We start from the raw sequence: 14,907 nt of genomic DNA, 5'->3' as shown, positions 1-14,907 counted from the left end.
TGTCTGATTTTCTTTCCCTCCTGTCATCTTCTCGTCCATAGAACAAGTCCACAGTCTTGGTTCTGTCTGTTATTATTGATGTCTTTTGTACAGCCCACTGGATACAAGTGGGGGTCAATTTTCACTCCATTGAAGATGTCAATAGACGGAGTGTGCCATTCAGACAATGATGCCATGACCGCCGCTGTCAATGCTCGCTACTTTTTAAAAGCTGATGTCCAAACCAATAGCTGCTAAAGGATTTCCAGGTGTTGATGCTGCAGTTAATTGATTGGATTGTTCTCAACCATGAAGCCCCACACATAGTGCACATGGAGCGACTACATACATGCCAATCCCCAAGCCCTCCCCCTTCCTTGCAGTTTGTCAATACTGAAAAATCAGGAAAGGAAAAAACTTTTTGTGTAGTAGAGCATGTGTATGTGTGTGTGTGTGTGTGTGTGTATCCTTAATATGCTCATTCCCCAACACTTTCTACTCACAACTACTCCACATTCCAAATATAAAATCACTTCCATGGAGATGGGAGGAAATCACAGTGTTAAACCAGTGTGTGTGTGTGTGCGTTATGAAAAGCTGTTTAAAGAAAGACCCCTCTCTGGGAGCTGAAGGCACAGGGCAGAAGGAAGCTACATACACAGCGCTGCAGGGGGGTTGTATCGTTTGATGGCTGGTGGTGTGATGGTGTGTTCAAAAACACAAACACACGCATCCAATCCAGCACTCTTTATGAATGACACACATGCACATGCATTTACACACACACACAGCATGTCTTTTCTGGAAATTTCCACTACTAAAATGTTCAACAAAATCCCGCTAGCTACCGTTGTGATATGTGCGTCGTGTTTATTTATGTACTCATCTACAATTGACACCTTTTAGCTCATGCAAATACACAAAACTGAGTTTACATAAGGACACGTGCACAAATGCACACACAGTACTCATAGCACAGACATGCAAATTATCTTTTTTTTCCCCCCTTCGTGGTAGGAAGAGAAAACAAAAGCGAACGGTGCAACGAAAACAATTAGCCCAATCAAGGGTGACAGAAGGCAATTAGAAGTAAAAGGTTTGAGGTGCCAAAAGCCACTCCATTACAGAGAAATCTGTTTGTGGAGAGCATTGCTGAATAGGCTGAAGACACATGACTGACTGTCTTTAACGATTTAAAGGTGCGCAAGGCGTGAAACAACATCCATCCCCGAACCTCTGAAATGATCAGTTGCTTTGTGACTGTTTGGCGCTTTCAGTGGAGAATTATTTCCAAAAAAGGTACCATCAAGACGAATCAAGTTAAAATGAGCAGCTGCTTGGGTGCATGCTTGAAAAACCATTTCCTTGTGAATCAATTTACATTATCTACAGGCTGTTAAAAGTGAGGTCTCAACTGAAGGAGGTAGGAAAAGAATTTCAAGTGTTTACTATGAAGGAGAAAAACTCAACAAGAAAACAACAAAACCAACAGCTGCAAGTATCTCCCAAAATCAAAGACCAATTTTCCATTGGTGCCCGGTTGTTTTAAAAGTTCACTCCAATGTCATACAGCATGTAGAGTGGAAGAACTGTAGGTTGTAATCACCTCCACCGTCTATTTTGACTGAAGGGAAGCCTTCTCAGAGCAATTAGATTTAAGCAGTTCGATTGACATGGGGATAAAAAAAAAAAAATCCAAATGTATAATTTGAAGCTGACTTCGGCTCATGCAGCTACATTTAAGTCCAACATTAAATGACAATCTTCTCAGCAGTGCCTCTCTTTACATACCATGGTTGTTCTCATGGCAAACTTTCAATGTGGTAATTACATATAATCCGTCTTCTACACAGCTAAACCAGAATGTCTTGTTTTTTAAAATACTGTTGGCTTTGTATTGACTGCTTCACTCAGTAGAAATGCCTCCTAACGAAACCTCAAAGGAACAGCGCATGAATCCATTACATACACAAACACAATGCAGTTTATTTGTACTCGTGTTTACATGCTTACACAATGTTTGCAGAGCTAAACAAGTGCCCATTGACATGGCCACTCTCATTGTCAAATCTCCCATTCAATGAGCTGCATTACAACACTCCTTTCTTCAGCCTTACACTGATCTCAGAAAAGGTTCGGTGTGGAGTCTTTAAAGAAACGTTAGCATCAAGTTGCAGCAGATGTTGGTCTCAGAAACAGTGAACTGCCTGATGGGGTGCGTAGTGCAGATCTAGCACTTTCAAATGTGGATGCAGCCTTTTTTCAAGGTAAGATGAGAAAAGCTGAAATTAACATCCGTCACATGTGGAAGAATCTGAATAAGTGATGTGAGTAGGTCTTCATCATACAATGTGAGATACATTGCAGTCTGTCAGATCCATGTTTTCCATTTCATTCATGCCAACAATACCTCGTTCAAGAGCACCTTGTTTACACACATGAGCAAATTCCTCTTTATGTTTATGTATGTCTTAGAAATACTGAGTATATCTACATTGAGTAGATGGGGATAGATGAGTTCTTTCACAAATTATAACAATGACTGCATTTGTACGCATTCACACAAAACTATACAACTGTTCACTCTCTGGAGCCACTTTGCTCAAATATCCAACAATCACAGATAAAGCAGTTGGAGAGAGGGATTACACTGGCATAAAGTGCAGCCACAACATGCTTGATTCCTTCTTTTAAGTCTTTTGTATGACTGGGATCATAAACACAGACAAAATGAGGGTATTTTGAGATATCTATGTGCCCCCAGGCCCCTTCGAAGCATCAAGTCTGGCCCCAGCGAAAAAAATAAAAAACAACAACCAGAAGCGCAGTGATTCGAGGATGAATCAAACTGATGCTGCTTACTGATAAAATAATCAGATCATCCCCCGTATGTGCCCATTGGTCTCACCTCAGGGATCCATAAGGCACAGCTGACGTGGACCCACTTGGTTCCACTGCGGGTGGGCTTGAGGGCTCCACCTCTCTTGGGGCAGAGCAGACATTTGGGCTGGACGCCCAGAGCGCAGGTCCGACACAGCCAGTTCCCCTGTGGTACCTTCAGGATGCCATAACATGCCTGCAAGAGGAAAGGGAGAGAGAGAGAGAGAGAGAGAGAGAGTCAAGGAAGGTGATGATCTGAAAAAGACCCTATATATATATATATATATATATATATATATATATATAATTTAGAACTTTGGCTTGACCTTTTGGGAAAGCACAGCACTGTCTGAAGTTACAGATTAACAAGTGAATCAATTGCTGCACTTCAGACATGATGCTCTGCAGATTTTGATACTCTTAACTGGTCCAAGCAGCTGAGGCAACCAAAATAATAAATACCTTTATTTTCACACCTTGGTACACAGGCTCCATGTCTGTACGTTTTCCAGTTAAGAATATGGCCACAATGTATAATCCTCATCCTACCTGGGTTATTTCTCCATAACGATCGGCTCATTCTACATCATACATCGTGGTCGTATTATTACCCGGAACGCATTAGCTTGTAGCCAGAGTTTGGAGATCTTGTGTAGACATCACTACAACGGGGTCCAACTCCTAATCACAGAATACAGATCTGTCTGCCTGCACCCACACACAAAACATTAACAACGAGTAATGTCCCGGTCCTTGTGTGTTGTTGTGTCTGAAGCGGTGGAGTACTTCTAATTTTGCGTCAATATCTTTGTGCGGAAATAAAGCCAACAAGTTACATAAATTCCTCTGCCCCCCATGTCACTTTCTCTGTGAACTGACTGCAGCTGCAACCCTCTCCTCTCTGTTTCTTCCTTTCTGATGGACAGCTACTCAGCTGTTTCGGTCCAAGATAACGTTTTGTGTAGAGCTTTAATACAAGCTAAGCTAATGGAGGTTAGCATTAGAGCTGGTCAGCTACAAGCTAACGGCCCTGTTTCTTACCTTGCTCTACGTCCCCCGTCACAAATTCACCGTCACCACCTTTTTAAAAAATATTTGTAAAGAAAATTTCTTCACCCTTTATTTTCTCATTCATCTTTCTTTTCCTTTCTGATCACCGGACTGATGCTGACCGGACATTTTCCTACGGAACTTCCGTAGAGAGAACTTCCTACGGAAAACAGGCTAGCATAGCAACAGTAACCAGGGGGCGGACCAAACCATTTGTGGGGGTTACAATTACGAAGAAAACAAGAGCTTACATAATCTTTCACTAAAATTCTTTTTTTTTTTTTTTCATGTCCCGTTCGCTTTACTGGTCTAGTCTGTGGACGCGTCCTGTCGCCGGTCTGGTCTCGGTCCGTTCCCGGAGGGGTGCCGTCACCCGTCTCGGGTGGTTCGGCCTAGGTCCTGGGGGGGGCGCCGTATCTGCATTAGCCCAGTCCATCACTCGCAACCAACTAACTCCGTAGACACGTTCAGGTGCCACACCGGGAATGGACCTTTACATACATACATTACATTACATCATACATACAACATTACATTTATATCATGTTTACATTACATCACATCATTACATCATACATACAACATTACATTTATATCATGTTTACATTACATCACGTACATATTACAGTCATTACATCACATTACATCACATCACTAACCCCGGGGTTACATTACATCATACATTCACCTACCCTAGCCGGGAATCGAACCCTTCCCTCCTAGGTGCGGGTCGGCAGCGGTAACGCTGCGCCACAGCGCTGCTCGAGTTGCCGCGTACATTTGCGCTACTTCACCAGTTCACATTTACGTCACCTGACCTGACCGTGCTGACGTATTCACCTAGAGTGAGCTGGGATTGGCTCCAGCACCCCACGTGACCCGGAAGCAGAAAAGCGATAGAAGTCATTTCATTTATGAGTAAATAAATACCATACTTTGTTGCTGAATTTTTGTTGTGTGTATGCAGCAGTTTAACTTGTCGATCATTACAATGACAATTATGTAGAACTATAGCCTATTTTATGAGCATGTCGCGCAAGAGATAACACATCATGTTATCCCACGGGGTCCGGTGAGCACGGAGAGAACAAACACTTTTTGTAGCTCCAGTTATGATGAACATAAACTGCCATGGCAAACAAAAACAGCTTTTGACGCACGGAAAAAAACACACCTTTGATAGCCACAGTGATGAACGTAAATGAATAAAACACCAGAGCCAGCTGCTCCATAAGAAAAACATGGCTTACCTTCATGCAGTTAACAGGGTACGACTCAATTCCCTGTTTTGCTATCTCTGTGTCAATCAACAACGTCCAGCCTCCATCAGAGAGCGGGCTACTCTACCAGAATGCATTGCTTCATTTTAAGTTTACAAATCAAATGAAAACAGCCGGTGGATTTATTTAATTTCTTATATTGAGACATTTTGTTACAAAACAATGCAGACTGATGTAAAAGTTTGTTAAATTGTCACTGTAGACGATGAACTATGATCGTGGTACACAGAGAGTCAGTGTATGTGGTATAAATACTGACCAAATGACAACAAATGAAACACATCATTCAAAGACCATGCTGGTAGTTTTGTTGGCTGAAGTCCATTAATTGATGAGACCTGTGACTATTTTCCAAACTTTCAGACAGCCAAAGCTCTGCTCAGGGAACTATGAAAATGAACTAGCAGCATTTAGAAATTCACTTTAGATCCCCCACAGTCAGTATTTACTGTAGTGTCCTGTGTTTTCTTTACTTGAATTTTTCTTCAATAAAGGTATGTTATCATTGCAAAATGACAAAATCAAAATCAACCTCCAGCATCCAAGACGATTTGATAGTGAGCTTCTGTACCAAGAATTCACAGCTTCTGGTCTCATCAGGAAATTAAATCCAGAAGAGACACATTAAATAAACATGAACACATGAAAAGAACAACATGAATGTGGTCATTTATTGGTCATCACAGGATGTTTTCTTGCCAACTGGGGGGAATTCCCCATGGTTCCATGATCACAAAAACCAACCACCCGGACCAAGTCTCGCTTTTTGAAGCAGTAAAAGCATTATAAAAATAAAATGCATAAGTTTTCATTTATTTATTTTAAGCAATAACTATAAAATTCCTGCCAAATACATGGACAAATTCAACTAAAACCTGACTGGCCTTATTATACTGTTACTGTCTCATTGGAATGAATTGGGATGAACAGAATGAATTTGTTTATGTTTTGTTAAATTTGTTTTTTTAACTACTTCTTTTGGAATATTTAGATAAAGAAAAGACCACCGATATTTGAGAGGGGCAAATCTAAAGGAAAGAAACAACGATTTAAGCATGATCATTTTATTGTCACGAGTTACTCTTAAACTGCCTGGAAGTGCCTCAATTGTGGCAAGTGAGCCATTTCAATCCCTCCTCCTCTGCCATTACTACAGCAACTCTATCAGATCTATGCCATTTATTTGGTAATAAGTTAATAATTGAAGCCCAAATAACATTTCCCCTGAAAAAATCCCCCAAGCACACACTGAAACTGAATTTCAGGAACCGTTGCTGCTACATTCAAAAGTGTCCTCAATATCACTCACGCTCTCTGATGGGGAACAGGACACTGTCACGTATGGCTGAAACATTAGAATAAACAATCTGTCATAATGAGATGTAGAAAAGGAGCTGGAGGGGAACACCAAAACATTCTTCACACTGACAGATTGGCGCCAGTCACAAGCACCAAATCAGACATCAAAAGACTCTGTCTTCATTAGATGCAATTAAAGCACTTTATTGATCAAAGCATTTTATTGATCAATCACGGGGCTTCAGTGAGCCGGGCCTGTTTTTTACCTACAGAAGGTTTGGGACAAGGCCTTCCGAGGTAAGCAAGAGAAAGCTCTGGGTGTGTTTAATGAATCTATAAAAGCAATAATATGTCTTAGTAGTGTCAGGGGGCAACAGTTTCTTTCACTGGTTGTTACATTTTATTTCCATGACATGTTTGGTGGGTATCTCTTAATCTACCAAACAAAAACTGCGAAAACGCTGAATAAATCCTGCAGTTTAGACCACGAGAGGTGCTGTAGAGTCGTGTTCCACCAAAATTTGTACAAGGACACACATGCCAACGCCAGCAGCAGGAACAGGTGACGTGATACACAGAAGTTACAGAGGAAGTTACAGGAGGACTGAAAGTTGATTAAAATCTTGTACAATTTTAAAACAGAGAAGTTTAGAAAGTATTTGTGGTGAAAATGTTGAACAGTGACAGGTTACAGTATACTTGAAGCTGACTGCCTTTTATCTTTTGTCACCGTAACACCCTCAGTTAAAATATGTGACGACAGCAGTTGGCATGCCCAAAGGACAGAGATCGTGTAGTAGTTGGTATTCATGAACGTGTTGTGGGGACAAAAGCTTTAACTTGTCAGAGCCAAAAGCTCTAACATTGAATCTATATCAGTGGAATTGCTGATTTACAAAAATCCTTCATGTAAGCCTGATCTCTATCCTTTGCAAGAGTTTTGTTTACTTTATGATGATACTGACTTATTATCATTGTCATTAAAGAATGCCATTATATACACACACTATATAATAGTCATGACAGGATACACTCAGCCTTCCCTAGACCCCTTGTCACAGGGCTAGTGGCGCAATGGATAACGCGTCTGACTACGGATCAGAAGATTCTAGGTTCGACTCCTGGCTAGCTCGAGTTTAATCTTTAACTTGTCAGAGCCAAAAGCTCTAACATTGAGTCTATATCAATGCAATTGCTGATTTACACAAATCCTTCATGTAAACCTGACCTCTATCGTTTGCAAGAGTTTAGTTTACTTTCTGATGATACTGGTTTGTGACTAAAATGTTTAACAGTGACAGCTAGTTTAGGCTTGAAATTGACTGCCTTTTATCACATATTGAGGTAAACCCTTGAAATGAAAGAAATGTTTGGCATGCCAACTGTAACAGCTGAAATATGTACCAAGCAAAACACGTTAGGTGACCAAAGAGCTGTGATCGTATAGTGGTTAGAACTCCGTGTTGTAGCTGCAGCAACTCCGGGTCACGGCACGAAGAAATAGTGGTCTGTTTTTGCGGGAGGGGTTCCTGACGCTAATTAAAGAATGCCATTATATACACACGCGCTATATAATAGTAATGGCAAGATACACTCCGCCTTCCCGAAACCCCTTGTCACAGGGCTAGTGGCGCAATGGATAACGCGTCTGACTACGGATCAGAAGATTCTAGGTTCGACTCCTAGCTAGCTCGATTTTAGCCTTTTACTTATCAGGCCTAGAAGGCCTGACTTTGAATGGAATTGTAGTCCAAGTCCACTGCAAAAGTCCTTCTCTTCACACAATGTATCTAAATGCAGTGGCTGACCTACAAAAAGCCTTCTAAATCCTTCATGTAAACCTGGCCTCCAACTTCGCAAGGGTTTTATGTACTTTCTCAAAATAATGATTTTATTGAAAGCATTTGTTTGTAGCCAAAATGTGCAGTGATAGATTGGTCAGCCTTGACACTGACTGTCTTTATCACACATTGGGTCAAGCCCTTGGGAATAACGTGGACGAGACTTCAAATAACATACAATACCTGGAGTCACATTAAACCTTCCCATCACAGACCACCACGATATTTAGTCTGTAGTTGTATGATTATACTGTAGTGCTGTGGATGGCATGGAAAGAATCACACTGGATTTTTAGCATTTACTTTTTTGAATTCTCATTCTCTAAAAACATTAGGACAGTCCAACAGAATGACAAAAACAAAACTGACATAATATTCACACAGAGGCACTTATTTCATTAGCGAAATGACCGAATGAGCCCCATAATTCCTCACCTGATGAACACAGACGTTGCATTTGTCGCAGAACACCATCTCGTTGCCATCCTCTCCCTCTGGTGAGCGGCAGACGTCGCACACCACATCTTCGTCATACTCAATTCCCAGGCCTTCCTCTGTCTCAATTGCCTGCTGCATCTTTTCCTCGCACACGCTCTCCAGCTCGACCAAAACACACTCCATCGTCAGCTCATCCAGCTGCGGTAAGGCTGGTGGCCAAAAGATAGAAGGTAAAACTTAATTGGTTTTTGTTTATTCCCTACAACCCAAGTATAAGACTGAAGCAACACTGGTGAGGCTAGGAAGGCTGGGAGGAAGGAACAGGAGGAAGGACTGATTTGAGGGAGTGCGTTTGTTCATGTAAAGCACATTATCTTTGTTGTCTTACACGAGCACATTTTTTTTTTTGTAAGCTAGAAAAAAAAGTATCTTCATGCACTTCAATTTTTCAAAGAATTTAGTTTAGATGTCAATGCTCAGGAGGAATGAGTATTTGAGAAAGTACAGTCTGTACAAAGCAATTAAAACTAAAAGGGAAGAGCCAACACTTTTTCTTTTGTTCCTTTAAGGTCTCCTTATTAACAAGGATAACAGTAATAAGAAGCTTCTCACAGGAAACTCAAAATGAGTGAGGCAATTTACATGCTCAAGTTATTTTTGGCCAAAACACTTTGTCTCATGCTTTAATTGGCAATGCACATGGTTTTCTTTTGCATTAACACCTCGCAAGGTCACTTTGTGTTTTTGTTGAGCCATGAAATACGCAGAAAATTAGCTGCAGGGATGTGAGATCAAGTTGAGGTACAGTTGACTCTTCGTTGACCAGAGAAATGCAGGGAAACTGTACATCTTCTCGATCCCTACAATACAATTTGCAACCAAAGCCGAAAACAACTAAATTTGCTGCTCAGTTAATTTCACCAATGTGTGTCTGCATTTGCATTATTCCTGCCCCATTTGCATCTCAAAGTGATGCCTTGCTCTAAGGCTGGTTAATAGTTGATGAAAACTGATTTATCTGGCAAATGCAAGCTTTCATACTCATAAAAAATAAAGGATTTTAAGCATGAGGAAAATAAACAGTCTGGTTTCCAGGACGGTGGCAAACAGATGTGGCATATTATTATCTCATTACATGCAATGAGATTACAGTGATTATACAAAATGGGTAACAGTAAGGCATTAAATTTAGTGTGAAAAAAGTATATTTTTCTGAAATAAATGATTATTTGGATAACTGTTCAAAAACAGAAAAAAAGGGTTTTTAGATGAGAATGTAATATGCCACACTTCCAGAGTGCCTGTTGTAAATGAGGACAGTGCCCACACAAGTAAAATCAGATTGTTGAGTAGCATTAACCATTAACCAAAAACAAAACAAAAACAAACTAACTAACTAACAAAAAACCCCACTGTGGTTAAAGTGATCAATCATTGTTTTGCCAACATGGAGACATGTAGTTTACATGCAGTGGAGATTTATGAGAGTACCCATAAGGTCCACAGAGAACAGTCCTAAACCTGGTGTGTGAACCCACAACACTCTATGGATGAGATGACAATGATATCAAGATGATTAGAGCAGGAAGATATTTGAGAGAGATTGATAATGGCTGACACAATGTTTGTGATTGTGCTGATAGAAACTCTGGCTCTCTGTACTGACAAAGTTGTGGTAACAGGTAAGAGAGTGGCACATATCAACATGGTTAGTTTCAGAGGAAACATTTATTTTTATGAGCCTCTGTCATGCCCAAACTCAAATGAGGAGACTGTACAGACCAAATCTGGTGACTGGCTCTCTGTGCTCACAAGGTCTTAGGCCTATTTTGGTCCCCAAATGTTGTTATGATTCGTTACTTTGTCAAGTTATATATGAATCTGCGTGTCTGAGTCTGTGTTTATCATTTCAGTCATGATCTGATTCTGACGTTGACAACAGTTAAGCTTATGAACCATGACACAAACAAAGAACAAAAAGCTAGAAACCATGTGACAGCACTGCTCAGGATTCAGAGGTAAACACCAGAGAAATGCAAAGTACAGTTAGATATTAACCTGCTGTGACATTTACATTTGAACACACACAGGAGGGATGATGGCAACAACATTACTCACACGACATGCGAGTGTGTTTAGTATCTGAACTGTGTACTGCGTGTACTTTCAGTGCCTTTACTATATATTTACCATCTGTGTACATTTCTGTGTTCGTACATGTGACCGCTGTTTACACATGCAGATACACCTCCAAAATTGAGAATGTATCTGTGTGCATTTATCTGTTTGTCTAAACGTAAAAAAAACCTCCAACATGTGAGCACATGCACAAGTGCCAGCACAGATATACACGCTGCTCAAATTCATACGCTCTGTACGTGACTTCTACACTTATCTGATGGTATTTAACTGATTTTACTGAATGCCCTCAGGTCATATACAAGCATTTTCTCTATTATTATTGAGAGTCTGTGGATTTTCCAGTGTTTTCTCCAACGAAGCAGGTTTCTTCTGAACTGAATAATCTGGAAATCAATTTAACGCCACCTTTAAACCAAAGTGAGAAGCTCATTGAATATTTGAAGCTACACCATGTCCATGTAAACATTCTGAATGCACACACAGACTTGTATGCATGTATACAGTATCTGGAGGAGAAAAAGCTAAATCATCCCATCATGGGTCTGGATCCAAAACAGGATCATCCATCAGAACCCGTCTGCACTGTCTGTTTGTTTGGTCTAGCATTGACGGTAATGAGAAATAACCCGCTTCTCCTCCAGGAACGGCCAATGTGTGTATGCGTGTGTGCGTGTGTGTGTATGTGATTTAAGGAGACTATGAGGAGAAATAAGGCCTGAAAGCCCAGCGGGGATTTATAAACACAATTACTACGCTTTATCTGAAAGGAGCCGATCAGATATTGAATAAAATGGTGGGGATGGAAGAGATGCTTGGGGTCAGCAGTTGTCACCATGGCAAAATGCAGGATGCAGCAAAGAAGAGGAGAGAGACATAACTCTGACATAAATCTGTTAGAGAAGAGGAACACAGAAAATGGAAAAGCAGGTGATAGTAAGTGAGATGAGGATGGACTAGAAAGAGCAAAGAAGATAAAAGATGAGAAAAGATATGCAGCTCCACAATATTCAGAGGAACTTCAGGCTTCTTAAACTCACATCTGAGACAGTTAAAAAGAGTGAAAGGTCATTTTGGGGTTATAAATGAGCAAAGGTCAAGGCCAGTGTGACCTTACAAAACACGAGACCATATTTACAGGATATGGATATTCTGGCACAAAAAATATCAAAAGCATGCATTGAGTCCGTTTGTGCTCACCCATTTGTCTGAACTCTTGGTTAACCAGCTCCAGCCAGGTGACGTCCAGATCATCCAGGTCATAGCAGCTGTAGAGCTGGGTGGTAGGAGGCTGGGTGTCACCTTCGCTCTCTGACCTGCTGTTGTTCAGGCCGCCTGTTGACTCTGGCAGCAGCCTGCATCAAACACAAAGATATATGCAGAAAGTTTGTCTCGTGGTCTTGAAATCTGAAAGAACACCTATTTTCACACCTTTGAAATAGCTCCATGTTTAGGTCCCAACATGAAAGAAAAAAGAGGATGAATAAAAAAAAATGATAACATCCAATGGGTAATAATTTTAACTGTGCATATTAAGCTACCAAGCGCAAAATCCTGCACTGTTTATGACAACACGAATCACAGGGAAGCCCCTCTAAAGTCTGGGGCCTTCCCTTACAACCAAATCCTGACCTCATAGGCCAGAAAGACTGAATCAGACTTCGACAGATTCCAAAAGAAAAAAAAAAAAAAAAGAGCTGTCGAAACAATGACAAATCAAGCGGTTGCATGCAGCAGTGACAGGAAGCTCCTCAAAGCAGTGTCTGGTCTCTGAAGCCTCAGGCCATCAACAACAGCAGGAAATGGGGTCAGGAACTGTGCTTGACCCAGTGGGAACCAATAAAGACTCAAACACACTCATGCAAGCATAAAACTGCGCAAAACATCTGGATACTCCCAGAGCTAATACACACGCACAGACAAAATACACACAGATGGCATCAGGCAGGGAAACACCACACCTGAAGGGGAAAAACTAACACACTGTACACATCACCCACAGGCACGCTGTCCTTCCAGCACAGCTCTGTGTTTGGCATCGTAATCCACACACACACACTCCCCTGGCATCGCCGTGACCATTGTGTGAAAAGGTGAAATGCGTCAGTGATCTCAAAAACCAAACCAAAACAACCTTCAGCTCTACATGTAGTTCCCGTCTTCAACGCCTCATTATTATCCCACTCAGTTATTATCACCATCCTCCGTCACTGCTGTCACGCACATATTTAGCCGCACTGTTATCATCATCATCATCATCATCATCATCCCCCTCCTCTTCATCATTATAATTATCCTTCCCATTATTATCACCCCTACCGCTGTCATCATCACAACAGCTGCAAAAGCTTAATTCACTAATCTTCAATGGACTGACGTTTAAGATGTTGCCAGCACAGTTAGAAGTGAAATGAATGAATTATAACAAAAAAAAAAAAAACTAAGTTATTATAATGCTATTTTATAACAATTGGTGTAAAGAGACTGGACCAGACAAAAAATAAAATATGAAAATCGGTGTGATTCATAATGTTAATGTTATTCATTGAGCTGTACAGTAAACAGTAAAACCAAAAGTCATCACTGTTTGTAGTCTTTCTTATCCTCATCTCTTTTTGTTCTTTCTGTTCTCTAGTTTCCTCCTCGCCTTATGTCATAACCTCTACTTTGTCTATCATCTATTCCTGTCTTCCACTCCTTCCACTTCTTCTACCATCTAATTTTAATCCACCAACAGGTAGGGCATTCAAATCTCTCTGTGGACAAGCAAGACATTCCACTGCACATGTACTGAACGCACAAAAAGTGTAAAAGCTTTGCATGATGCCATCTTTGTTTTTCTTATGGATGTGCAGGTGTCCCAACAACCCAGGATCCATTTACTGATCAATCAAGGCAAATTTATATGAATAAATCTAATATTCTGAAATCTTTATGTGAGGACACATGGGAGGAGAACTGAAACTGTTCAGTCTGATATCTGATACCGAACAAACAGGCCTGGCCAGTTGGCTGGCAGGACAGAGAGGAGAGAGACAAAGACACAAAGACACACACACACACACACAGAGGGAGAATAGGTTTCATACTGGAGACACTGTGTTGGTTGTTTGTATTATGTAATCTTAAAAGCAGCTTGAGTTTCTAATTACATTAGCAGGTAGTTTTATTGGATTATGAAAGAATATGGACTGCTCATATCCTATAGTGTCAACACATCAACATAAAATGACCACAGTCGATATGTGTCCCTGTGTGTGGTGGTCCGCCTCCAGCATTAGTTCTGACTGAAAATGTGTGTGTGGCGCTGGGGGTAAATAAATAAATAAATAAATAAATAAATAAATATATCGACAAATGTAGTATAAGCAATTCTTAAAAAAGTCAAAATAATTCTCAAATTTTAGCTCATGTGTTGATTGGTTTGGTCACATCCCAAGGTGATGTGTTCAAATGTCTCATTTGTTTTTATTTGAGTTGTTTGAAACTGCAGAAAATGTATGTTCTTCTGATAAACTATTCAATTAAATGACTAAAGCTGAAGCTCTACTGGACACTTAAGTTTCATGGAAACTTGCTGGGACTTTTATTGTCAACTCTTTCACCTGCAGGGTATTTCACATCTGCTGCTTCAGTGAATACTAACAGCAGCAGGAAATATATAAACTACTCTGGCTCTGTTCATGGTCATGAAGGAAGTGTGTGGTTCACTGCTGTGTTTTTACAGTTTCTGGATAGCAGTGGAGCTCTCTGTATACAATACTTGTTAGGAAGGTCAAATCATTGCTGATTTTGGTCTTTTAATCAGATTTGTTGATAGTAAGTTAAATATAGAGGATAACCAAGAAAAACATCATTAAAGCGGTCATGATGTGATATCCAGTCAGTCATATGATATACTGTAGGGACGAAGGGATATGATGGAAACAAGAAAAAAGAAAATGAGGATGATGAGAAGAAAACTTTTTGAAATCATTTAGCCGTTACCTGCATCAGTTGAG

General features: G+C 40.5%; 1 protein-coding gene and 2 non-coding genes across 4 annotated transcripts in view; 2 read left to right on the top strand and 1 right to left on the bottom strand.

The window, feature by feature from the left end:
• Positions 1–14,907, bottom strand: part of jade2 (jade family PHD finger 2) — a 157,321-nt gene that overhangs the window by 61,068 nt on the left and 81,346 nt on the right. For both annotated transcript variants that reach the window (XM_029519684.1, XM_029519683.1), the window contains exons 5-7: positions 12,107–12,261; positions 8,765–8,976; positions 2,888–3,055 (exon numbers count right to left, since the gene is read on the bottom strand). In XM_029519684.1, coding sequence (XP_029375544.1) covers positions 2,888–3,055; positions 8,765–8,976; positions 12,107–12,261 — 535 coding nt within the window. The remainder of the gene's footprint in view (positions 1–2,887; positions 3,056–8,764; positions 8,977–12,106; positions 12,262–14,907) is intronic.
• trnar-acg (transfer RNA arginine (anticodon ACG)) lies at positions 7,549–7,621 on the top strand. Its single transcript has one exon. It is a non-coding gene; the product is annotated as a tRNA-Arg (tRNA).
• On the top strand, positions 8,110–8,182 carry trnar-acg (transfer RNA arginine (anticodon ACG)). The gene has a single exon. It is a non-coding gene; the product is annotated as a tRNA-Arg (tRNA).

This window comes from Echeneis naucrates, chromosome 14 (assembly GCF_900963305.1).
Source record: "Echeneis naucrates chromosome 14, fEcheNa1.1, whole genome shotgun sequence".
Classification (NCBI taxonomy): domain Eukaryota; kingdom Metazoa; phylum Chordata; class Actinopteri; order Carangiformes; family Echeneidae; genus Echeneis; species Echeneis naucrates.
Note: the sequence above shows the minus strand (reverse complement) of the source record. Positions and strands in the feature narration are given on the sequence as shown.